Genomic DNA, 12,569 nt, shown 5'->3' on the forward strand with positions numbered 1-12,569 from the left:
GATTTTATGGATAACAGAGGTTCCTGCCAGAGAAAGAATTCCAGTGGATATTTGGCAACTCAGCTGTTCTCTCCAAAAAGAGTCTTCAAGACAGCCTACCTTTTATTATGTCTGGTGAGGGTGAAAATGGTAAATATCAACAAAGAAATATTCTTAGAGTCCCTACCTCACACCAAATACTTGCCAAAAGATTTCATAGATTATCACATTTTTCTAATATGAGTTAGATATCATGATGCCCATTTTACAGGAAGAGAAGCTGAAGATTAGAACAATTAAATGAGTTGCTAAGGTTGCAAACATAGTGTGGAGCATGGAGCCAACCAAATTTTGGGACTCTTCCTATGAAACACTACAACCATCTCTCTCGGTGTTTGGGAATATTGTTACTCACCAACTGCATTATGTGAACATGATGCCCATTTAAAGGCATTTGGTTCAGGCTGTTTCACATTTGCTAAACTGTAACTTGAGGATGCCTTTCACGTGAAGCTGGAGAATTTGTCTATACTCTTTGGGCATCTCATGGAAACCGCGTTTAGGTAACTTATTATCGTAGTAGTGATGGCTGACAGGCATGTTCTCTCCAGTTCTAGAGAAGGGCCAGAATCCATACAGCTTCACGTTCTCACACAGCTCGACTGCCACACTTGTGATCATCAAGCCAGAGGACAGGCGATACTCGGTCACACCTTTAGTCCTCCAGAAGCGTGCAAGGTTTTTCAGGTACTTGGGATGGAAAAATAAAACCTTTTGTCTTGCTTTAGATTCCTTCAGTGTGTAGTACACTTTAAAAGAGGCCGCGGTATTGGCCCTGAAGGAAAACGCAGGCAGAAGAACGAAAGCATCTCCATAGGCTGCAACGTCCTCCAGAAATATTGCTTTCTTTTCCTTTAAGTTCCCATATCTGCCAAATTTTTAAAACATTGTGATTTTAACAATAACCATCAAAGGAACAGTTTGGGTAACATGAAGCTGAATTCACCACTGACCAAAAAACAGAACCAGTTATGTCACTGTATATAAAAGAGACAAACTGAAGATTCAGAGAAATTCAGGTTAAGTAAGCATCTTATATAATAAATATCAAGGGTTAGGTCTTCATTTCTTTCTTGGTATATCTATTCTTTCATTTCTACCTTCTTACAGAGCAATATCCTTGCTGGACATACATTTTTAAAAATTACTTTATCTTCAAACTCAGTAATTTTTTCCTGAGGTTGCTTTTTAATGCTGAAACATCTTCCAAATGTATCAGACTGACACATTTTCTCAAACACAGCACACTCTTAAAATATCTATACATTTTTAAAAAATTCATTGAGCTGTATGCAAGTATACATATTATTATAAAATAATAATTTCCTTTAAAACAGCAGTCCCCAACCTTTTTGGCACCAGGGACTGGTTTCATAGAAGATAATTTTTCCATGAACTGGGGGGTGGGGGTGGTTTGGGGATGATTCAAGTACATATCTTTATTGTGTACTTTATTTCTATTATTATTATATGACTTCCACCTCAGATCATTAGGCATTAGATCCCAGAGGCTGGGGATCTCTGGTTTAGAAAACCTAAAATATCTATATGCACACACACACATACACACACACATATGCATTTTAAATTTCCTCCATGGACTGTGATAGCTCTATATGTTTAATTTAAATAATGCCTCAGTAAATACACTGGTATACCTAAGTGCATGTGTTTAGAAAATAAACTCTGGGGAGACGCGTACAATATGTTATATTCTCTTAAGTCATACTAGAGCTACTTGGGGGATATATTCTACTAACAACAATAACTAATCACTTTGGATGAAAACAACTGAATTAAACTAAGTATGGGATTTTGGGGCTTCCCTGGTGGCTCAGACAGTAAAGAATCTCCCTGCAATGCAGGAGACCTGGGTTTGACCCCTGGATCAGAAACACCCCCTGAAGAAGGGAATGGCTACCCACTCCAGTATTCTTGCCTGGAGAATCCCATGGCCAGAGGAGCGTGGCAAGCTACAGCCCATGGGGTCGCAAAGAGCCAGACACGACTGAGAAACTAACACTTTCACTTTTAATGGGATTTTTACTAAACAGCCAATATTTCATAGTAGTGACATTGTGGAAAATAAAATATGGGAATTATTTTTTAGTAATAAACTGCCCAAAGTACCCTGATAATTTTGTCAGGTTCTCCTAAGGCTTACTCTCTGAAGATTCTAAGTAGACTAAGTTTTTTCAAGAAAGTTTTATCAAGACAAAATAGTAACACTGAAATTCTGGAAGGAAATAATTTTTTAAAAACTTCAGTACTGGTGAAAAACATGAAGAGATAAGTAAGTTCTAATTTGATTAGCAACCCTTGACTTATGACATTAGAAGTACAACTGGACATACCTCTTAGGAGCCCAACCTAAATTACTAATATATTCTTATGTATTTTCCTTACAAAGCCATTCCAGTCAGTCTCAGCAGCAAGATTAGGGCTCAGACTAAGAAACAGGTTAAATAATAAAAAAATGGTCTTGAACAGTTATGTAACTTGGAGGGACTTACCTTAGCTTTATAATACTAGGATTTAGAGTCACCAGGTTGGTTTTAGTGCCAACATCATTGGTAACATTTCCTGTGGTTGGGGGGAGATTACACCTGAAATTTGGAAGAAAAAATATTCTCAAAATGTAACTTTCAAAAAAAAAGTACATCCACACATATGCATGTGACCATTCTCATTTTATTGGAGAAAATTACTGCTGTAAATAGAGTCTCAGAATTCATCTGATTTCCATCGAAAATATTTAATAAGTACAGAATTCAGACACAGGTTCGATTCCTGGGTTGGGAAGACCCCTTGGAGAAGGAAATGGCAACCTTCTCCAATATTCTTGCTGGAAAATCCTATCGCCTAGCAGGCTATAGTCTATGGGGTTGCAAAAGAGTCAGACATGACTTAGCAGCTACACAACAACAGCAACAAACTCTTAGTTGGCATTTAAATATTGGATAAAACATAAGACTCTGATAAATGCTTTCAGTGACAAAACTAGAAGTGACAGTTACACCTTGCGTAGCATTTGAAGAGTTCACAATCCTTTTATTTAAATTATTTATATTAATTAGATTCCCATGGTGGTCAGTTCAGTTCAGTTACTCAATCGTGTCCGACTCTACGACCCCATGGACCATGCATGCCAGGCTTCCCTGTGCATCACCAACTCCTGGAGCTTGCTCAAACTCTTGTCCATCGAGTCGGTGATGCCATCCAAACACCTCATCTTCTGTTGTCCTCTTCTCCTGCCTTCAATCTTCCCCAGCATCAGAGTCTTTTCCAATGAGTCAGTTCTTCACATCAGGTGGCCAAAGTATTGGGGCTTCAGCTTCAGCATCAGTCCTTCCAATGAATATTCAGGACTGATTTCATTTAGGTTTGACTGGTTTGATCTCCTTGAGGCCCAAGGGACTCTCAAAAGTCTTCTCCAACACCACAGTTCAAAAGCATCAATTCTTCGGCACTCAGCTTTCTTTATGGTCCAGATCTCACATCCATACATGACTACTAAAAAAACTGTAACTTTGACTAGATGGACTTCTGTTGGCAAAGTAAAGTCTCTGCTTTTTAATATGCTATCTAGGTTGGTCATAGCTTTTCTTTCAAGGAGTAAGCGTCTTTCAATTTCATGGCTGCAGTCACCATCTGCAGTGATTTTGGAGCCCAAGAAAATAAAGTCTCTCACTGTTTCCATTGATACCCATCTATTTGCCATGAAGTGATGAGACTAGATGCCATGATCTTAGTTTTTTGAATGTTGAATTTTAAGCCAGCTTTTTCACTCTCCTATTTCACTTTCATCAAGAGACTCCTCAATTCCTCTTCACTTTCTGCCATCATGGAGGTGGCATCTACATATCTGAAGTTACTGACATTTCCCTCTGCAATCTTGACTCCAGCTTTTGCTTCATTCAGCCTAGCATTGTGCACGATGTACTCTGCACATAAGTTAAATAAACAGGTTGACAATATATAGCCGTTATATACTCCTTTCCCAATTTGGAACCAGTTTGTTGTTCCACGTCTATTTCTAAGTGTTGCTTCTTGACCTGTATACAGATTTCTCAGGAGGCAGGTAAGGTGGTCTGGTATCCCCACATCTTTAAGAATTTTTCAGTTTGCTGTGATTCACACAGTTAAAGGCTTTTGCATAGTCAATAAAGCACAAGTAGATGTTTTTTGTGGAACTCTCTTGCTTTTTCAATAACCCAACGGAGGTTGGCAATTGGATCTCTGGTTCTCTGCCTTTTCTAAACGCAGCTTGAACATCTGGAAGTTCTCAGTTCATGTACTGTTGAAGCCCTGCTTGGAGAATTTTGAGCATTACTTTGCTAGCATGTGAGATGAGTGCAACTGTGCAGTCGTTTGAATATTCTTTGGCATTGCCTTTCTTTGGGATTGGAATGAAAACTGACCTTTCCCAGTCCTGTGGCCATTACTGAGTTGTCCAAATTTGCTGGCACATTGAGTACAGCACTTTCACAGCATCATCTTTTAGGATTTGATATAGCTCAGCTGGAATTCCATCACCTCCACTAGCTTTGTTCATAGTGGTGTCTCCTAAGGCTCACTTGACTTCAGACTTCAGGATATCTGGTTCTAGGTGAGTGATCACACCACTGGGGTTATCTGGGTCATTAAGATCTCTTTAGTATAGTTCTTCTGTGTATTCTTGCCATGTTTTATTAATATCTTTGGCTTCTGTTAGGTATCATTGTCAATTTACAAATTTTTAAAAATTGAGGCATTGTCATTATGGTTATAATGTCTGCCAGAAGCAAAATGTATATAAAAAATTAAAAATTTCCTGATTCCCATATGGATAGTTTTTCCACCAAATTAAGCTGTTAATAAATAAAGCTCTAATGTTCTTATAATGATGGTTTCATATTGATGTTCTCATCCTCTTTTGAGTACTAATTGGTCTTTAAATTGGAAAACAAATTAAGAATTGTAATTTTGAGTAAGCATATTCTTGTCACAAAAAAAGGGAAAGTTGGTTACGACTCCCTAAGTATCATTTACAGAATTTCAAGTAGACCATTTCTTTAAAGCTATACACACAAAGGGAGCATCTCTGAGGAAAGCTGTTTAAACTTGACTGTGTTCTGTAATGCTCCTGAGATTAAAATAATCTATTTCATCCTCTGTGAAATATATGAATAAATGAAACATGTACTCACTGATAAAAAAGATACATCCCAAAACAAAGATGGCACTTTTGAAGAAACAAATATTAATCATAGATAACAGGCCACAGAAATATCTTCATTAGTGGACTTCCTGTAACAAATCTACTTTCCAGATCATAACTACTTCATATCCTTTTGAAGACTCAACAATGATTTCTAATATTATATCACTGGAGACCCATAGGGGAAATATTGTATATTCCAGATATAAACTACAGTGAAGCCACTCAACACCTATTCTTGTTCCTTACACTTTTAATTGACAGCTCCAAATCTTCTGAAATGAAAAGTAATCACAAGCAGTTTCCAGATGGTTTTATAAACTATAAAACATGCATTGCCAAAATTAATATAGGCTTAAACATTAAATAAATTTTAATGACATCAACTATGTATAGCCCCCATCTGACCTTTCTGTTTGGAAGGCTAACTCCGAAAGTATTGAAGTTAGTATTAATATTCAGAAAAAAAATTTTTTTAAGTATTTCTATTCAGAAAAATACCTGCCATCAGCAAATGCAGAATCTAGAATATATACATTTATTTCAGAGTTATAAATTAAGTAGCTGTTGTTGAGTTTTTCTGCTTGTTAAACCTAAACTTGTATTTCTTATACCTGCTATAAAGTAAAATGGATATTTAGGCATAATATTCACCCCACATGTTTTGGGAATTTTCAGTCTATAAAAAGTCTATTATGAGAAGAATTATTTATTTCCCCCCTGGCTTTTCCATACTGAGTACTTTAACAAAATGGCTAAATCATGCAGGTATTCACCATTTCCACATTCATCATAAGGAACACAATAATTGTTGGACTGCCAGGTCTGTTCTGTCATTACTTTCAGCATAAAATTCTAAATGAGATTAAAGTGAGGGGGAGCTCCTGATTCAAAATTGTGTTTCCTTTTCATGTGTTATTAAAAAGGGCAGCATTAAATCAATAAAGATCAAAGGATCTTCCTCTGATGCATGCAATCAGTGCTCATGAAATAGGAAGAAACAGATTTCAACTTTATGAAAAGGTACATTTCAATTGAAATTCATCCTCACAAGGATGAATCATCTTTCCATCATGTTCTGAAAGTGGAGATGCTCTCTGGCTTGTCTTATTAGTTCAGAAACACATAGAAACCACTTTTGCTTCTGTTTTTGGCAAGCTAGCTTGTACTGAGATATGAAAGATCAGAATTTTACAAGCCACATTTTTCCCCCTTAAATTTCAGGCCAGAAACCTAAATAAACAATGATGTTGTATGGCTATACAAAATTGAAGTCAGCATTTTCACAAGTATTACTTGAAAACAAAGTTTTCTTGAAATGCTGTTTAAGAAAAAAAAAAAGTTATCCTTGATACACTGAAGTCTCTGACAAGTCCTACAGTGAAGATCCTCTTTCACCATGATTTCATACAGGGTTTCTGGAAAGTTTAGTAAGCATAGCACAGTTTTATCCTTCTGGTATCAACATTCAAAGGAATTCATGATCCATTTAACACTTCAGAAAACAAACCAGATAAATTGTAGGCTTAAGCAATAAATTTCAAAGATCAAAATTTAAAGAGTATCTTTAGAATATTCCTTTAAAATATTCAACTGATCTTGGATTAAAAAAAAAAAAAAAGAAAACAATCTGACAGTACTTACCTAAAAACGAAGTCAGATTTATCGATTTCAGCTCCACAGAGAGACTGATTTAGAATTCCTCCGTTTCCAACCACTGCACACTGATTAAAAGAGTATCCCACAAAAGGTTGAAACTATCAACAGAAAGGGAAAAGTTGCCATAAATATCTTTAGTTTTAGAACCATAAACATCATCAGCTTAATTCAAGTAGCTGAAGTTTTACATATACTAAGGAAAGAAAAAGAACAAGAAGCAATACCATAGCATGTTAATCAACTTCTGACTAATCATAAGATATCCTGTAGGACTTCCCTGGTGGTCTAGTGGTTAAGAAACTGCCTGCCAGTGCAGGGGATACAGCTTTGATCCCTGATCTGGGAAAATTTTACTTGTCATGGAGCAGCTAAGCCTGTGCACCACAACTACTGAAGCCTGCACTCTCTGGAGCCTGTGAGCTGTAACTACTGAAGCCTGTGTGCCCAGAGCCTGTGCTGCACAAGACAAGCCACCGCAATGAGAAGCCCGTGCATCACAACTAGAGAGTAGCCCCTACTTGCCGTAACTGAGAAAGCCAGGGTGAAACAATGAAGATACACAGCACAGTCAAAAATAAAGAAAGAAATAAAATTAAAAAAAAAAAAAAGAAATCCCGTAAACCTAAGGTTCATCTTTCTTGAGAGTAATACATAGCATATCATATACAATTTAATGTAAAAATACTAAATATAATACATTTGCTTTTATTTTATTTTTTTTAGTTTTACATATAAAAATATTATTAAAATTTTTATTTTATTATTTATTTATTTTAATTGGAGGTTAACTACTTTACAATATTGTATTGGTTTTGCCATTCATCAACATGAATCCGCCACGCGTGTACACGTGTTCCCCACCCTGAACCCCCCTCCCACTACCCTCCCAGTACCACTCTCTGGGTCATCCCAGTGCACCAGCCCCAAGCACCCTGTATCATGCATCGAACCTGGACTGGTGATTCATTTCATATATGATATTATACATGTTTCAATGCCATTCTCCCAAATCAACCCACCCTCTCCCTCTCCCACAGAGTCCAAAAGACTGTTCTAGACATCTGTGTCTCTTTTGCTGTCTCACATACAGGGTCATCATTACCATCTTTCTAAATTCCATATATATGCATTAGTATACTGTATTGGTGTTTTTCTTTCTGGCTTACTTCACTCTGTATAATAGGCTCCAGTTTCATCCACCTCATTAGAACTGATTCAAATGTATTCTTTTTAATGGCTGAGTAATACTCCATTGTGTATATGTACCACAGCTTTCTTATCCATTCATCTGCTGATGGACATCTAGGTTGTTTCCATGTCCTGGCTATTATAAACAGTGCTGCAATGAACATTGGGGTACACGTGTCTCTTTCAATTCTGGTTTCCTCGGTGTGTATGCCCAGTAGTGGGATTGTTGGGTCATAAGGTAGTTCTATTTCCAGTTTTTTAAGGAATCTCCATACTGTTCTCCATAGTGGCTGTACTAGTTTGCATTCCCACCAACAGTGTAAGAGGGTTCCCTTTTCTCCACACCCTCTCCAGAATTTATTGGTTGTAGACTTTTGGATTGCAGCCATTCTGACTGGTGTGAAGTGGTACCTCATTGTGGTTTTGATTTGCATTTCTCTGATAATGAGTGATGTTGAGCATCTTTTCATGTGTTTGTTAGCCATCTGTATGTCTTCTTTGGAGAAATGTCTATTTAGTTCTTTGGCCCATTTTTTGACTGGGTCGTTTATTTTTCTGGAGTTGAGCTTCAGGAGTTGCTTGTATATTTTTGAGATTAGTTGTTTGTCAGTTGCTTCATTTGCTATTATTTTCTCCCATTCTGAAGGCTGTCTCTTCACCTTGCTTATATTTTCCTTTGTTGTGCAGAAGCTTTTAATTTTAATTAGGTCCCATTTGTTTATTTTTGCTTTTATTTCCAATATTCTGGGAGATGGGTCATAGAGGATCCTGTTGTGATTTATGTCAGAGAGTGTTTTGCCTATGTTCTCCTCTAGCAGTTTTATAGTTTCTGGTCTTACGTTTAGATCTTTAATCCATTTTGAGTTTATTTTTGTGTATGGTGTTAGAAAGTGTTCTAGTTTCATTCTTTGACAAGAATGAAAAAAAGAAATCCTGTAAACCTAAGTTTCATCTTTCTTGAGAGGAATACATAGCATACCATATACAATTTAATGTAAAAATACTAAATATAATACCTTTGCTTTAAAAATGTACTTTAATGTTTTTTACATCCCTTAACTAAGTAAATAACTTGAGGATGACAAAATTTCACATGAGTCTTTCCGACAAACAGGACCATTTTCAGCCAAAAATAAGGCAATTATAAAGTTGCGTTAAATTCTCTATTCTTGGCCATAAAATTAAGTTAATTTAGCAAAAGTTCTCTGTGCTTCTTAAATAGTGAGATCTTCAGGCTCAGTGATGACAGGAAATTTACGCCTGCTGTCTCCATAAATGATCAGCCACGGTGCTTTGAGGAAGCCTAGTCACTTTGTGCTGATTTATTTCAAATTCATTTCCAAGACCAGAATCATTTTTGTTTCCTCCAAGGATCCAACTAGCCAATCCCCAAAGACTCTTCACTATGACCAAATCCTTCACAGTCTGAAAATAACTGGTCAATTAGACAGTGTTGTTGGCCTTTGCCAGTCACTTTTCTGGAAGTCATGCTGTGACCTTAATCAGCAGCAAGGATGTCAGCACAGACTTCCACAATACAAGGTCCCGATTCACCTGTTTTGTTTCTAGAATGCAAACGTAGGTTCTTAAGGGGCAGGGAGTATGTTTATTACTTTTCAACCCCCCCATCTTTCACTGCAGTTGCCCAGAGGAACATCACTTCTCAATGAATGACTGCTGGCCTAGTGGCTACCTGGGTATAACCCTCAATGTTATGTTGGAACCCGGTTGTCCCAGCTTATGGGAACCAGCTGGTAAATATTCAGGAATTTTGTCAGCTGGTTGTTAAACCAGTGGTAAATTATAATCACCACAATGGGGGTATTTACACCGCTGCTGTCAGGGAACCCTCCTGTCCGGTATACAAGCACACCCCAGGACCAGTGTGCTTCTGAGCTGCCCTACAGACAGACCCTGAATCACCTGACTGCCCTGTGCTCCTGATGCTGAATTGGGAGATGCCAAACAAGTGATGAGAACTGTTTCAGCACATCTGGATTGTCCCTAAAAATGAAAAATCATATTGTACTTCTTATGTGAAAAGCACTTTTCTGAGTTGTAACTTAACACACAGAATCCATACAACACCCTTGTGAGCATTTTACAGACAAGAAGATGGAGGCATGAGTTTAAGTAATGGCTAGAGAGCAGCAGAGCTGGGATTCAAACCCAGGCAGTCTGTTTCATAGCCCACTGTCATCTTACAGATGCTCTCATTCAAGGGATAAAGGTTAACTTAAGCATGTGCCTTGGGACTTCCCTGATTGTTCAGTGGTTAAGAAACCACACTTTCATTGCAGGGGGCATGGGTTCAGTCCCTGGTGGGGGAACTAAGATGCCACATGCTGCTTCACATGGTCAAACAATTAATTAAAATAAATTTTTAAAAAATGATGTGCCTTATTTCTCTGTGTGGCTTTCATGCCCAGCAGAATGCCTGGCTCTTTAATGAATGGTTCTCACATACCTCTGATTATTGCAAGTCACTGAACTTCTATTAACAGCTGTTTTCAGACAGTATTTACTAAACAATACCACAGTAAATTCTGAACTTTACAGATAGGGTGGAATGTAAATAGGCTCTTTATGGTACAATAGAAGAGATTACTGAGAGAAACCTATCTCCAATTAAGCACTTAATATAATGAACATTTTTCTCTGGTTTCTTGGTCAACTAGGAAGAAAAAAAAAATCCATGTTTTGAGATCTCATGTTCAGTAAGAGATTAAATAAATGAAAATTTCAATGTCCTTTAAACCTCCTAATAAAATGCATCTTTGGGCAACTCAGCAGTCTGCTTGTTGCTCATTCCAATTGTCAACCAACTTTGGGGACTTCCCTGGTCGCCCAGTGGTTACTTCCACTGCAGGGGGGCATGGGTTTGATCCCTGGTCAGGGAACTGAGATCCTGCATGCCTTCGCAGTGTGACCAAAATTAAGTAAAATGAAATGAAATGGAGAAACAACAACAACAAAAAGAAAACCAACTTTGTTGTTTGTTTTCAAGTTACTTGGCAGAGTTTTTGGAGAAAGTGACTTTACAACATTGCATCAAAAGCATCTAACGCTGTGGTTTGTTCACTGTGTGCCTGGCAGAACATGGCAGGGTGCGAGTGCAGAAAGCAACTTTGGATGCTGTGTCCATGGACGGGATGTTGAAGAAACACAGAAAAGTGAGTTCACTTTGCAGTTGTTACTGTATTGACTTCAGAATTTCCTCCCCTCAGTTTTAAAAAGTTAGCATCAATTTGGAAAATGGATGCTGTTGTTAATCTCATTCAGAATTATCAAGTTTATGTTAAGTTATTCTTTTCAAGGTGCCAATTAGAAGCAAAAAATACCTGTTGTTCCTCTGTTCTGGCCAGCCTAAAGCAAGGAAAACACTAGAAAAAATGGCATTGGTTGCAAGAGTTGCTCTCTGTGGACCTCCCCAAGGGCTTCTCTGATAAGGGATATAAATATTCTTTGAAAGTGAAAGTGTCAGTCACTCAGTCACGTCTGACCTTTTGTGACCCCAAAGACTGTAGCCCTCCAGGCTCCTCTGTCCATGGAATTCTCCAGGCAAGAATACTCCAGGGGATCTTCCTGACCCAGGGATCAAACCTGGGTCTTCTGTATTGCAGGCAGATTCTTGACCACTGAGCCATCTTTCAGTTCAGTTCAGTTCAGTTCAGTCGCTCAGTCGTGTCCGACTCTTTGCCACCCCATGAATCGCAGCACGCCAGGCCTCCCTGTCCATCACCAACTCCTGGAGTTCACTCAGACTCACGTCCATCGAGTCTGTGATGCCATCAGGCCATCTCATCCTGGGTCGTCCCCTTCTCTTCCTGCTCCCAATCCCTCCCAGCATCAGAGTCTTTTCCAATAAGTCAACTCTTCGCATGAGGTGGCCAAAGTACTGGAGCTTCAGCTTGAGCATCATTCCTTCCAAAGAAATCCCAGGGTTGATCTCCTTCAGAATGGACTGGTTGGATCTCCTTGCAGTCCAAGGGACTCTCAAGAGACTTCTCCAACACCACAGTTCAAATGCATCAATTCTTCGGCGCTCAGCCTTCTTCACAGTCCAACTCTCACATCCATACATGACCACAGGCAAAACCATAGCCTTGACTAGATGGACCTTAGTCGGCAAAGTAATGTCTCTGCTTTTGAATATACTATCTAGGTTGGTCATAACTTTTCTTCCAAGGAGTAAGCGTCTTTTAATTTCATGGCTTGCTATCATTTTAGCTATTGGTAATTTCAATGAATCATGAGGGGGTTTTCAGAATGCTGTATGAATTGGTCCCCATTCCCTTCCAGAAAATGTGCAATATTTTTTCTCTAACATTTTATATTGATTTTATTCATTCCCAGAAAATTATACTTCCCTTTAATTGTAATCTTTTTTGAAAAAACTGGAACAACTTACATAACAATTAAACAATCGAAAGAAGTCAAATGTCCCACATAATAGAATTAATTGTAAGAACTGAATAGTCTA

The 12,569-nt window shown here is 38.0% G+C and overlaps 1 protein-coding gene across 1 annotated transcript in view; it reads right to left on the bottom strand.

Moving 5' to 3' along the window:
- Positions 1-438: 438 nt before the first annotated feature.
- ST8SIA6 (ST8 alpha-N-acetyl-neuraminide alpha-2,8-sialyltransferase 6) overlaps positions 439-12,569 on the bottom strand; it is a 137,499-nt gene continuing 125,368 nt past the window's right edge. The window contains exons 6-8 of the mRNA XM_068987838.1: positions 6,884-6,996; positions 2,553-2,645; positions 439-907 (exon numbers count right to left, since the gene is read on the bottom strand). Of these exons, the coding sequence (XP_068843939.1) occupies positions 439-907; positions 2,553-2,645; positions 6,884-6,996 (675 nt within the window). The remainder of the gene's footprint in view (positions 908-2,552; positions 2,646-6,883; positions 6,997-12,569) is intronic.

This window comes from Capricornis sumatraensis, chromosome 15, assembly GCF_032405125.1.
Source record: "Capricornis sumatraensis isolate serow.1 chromosome 15, serow.2, whole genome shotgun sequence".
Taxonomy (NCBI): Eukaryota; Metazoa; Chordata; class Mammalia; order Artiodactyla; family Bovidae; genus Capricornis; species Capricornis sumatraensis.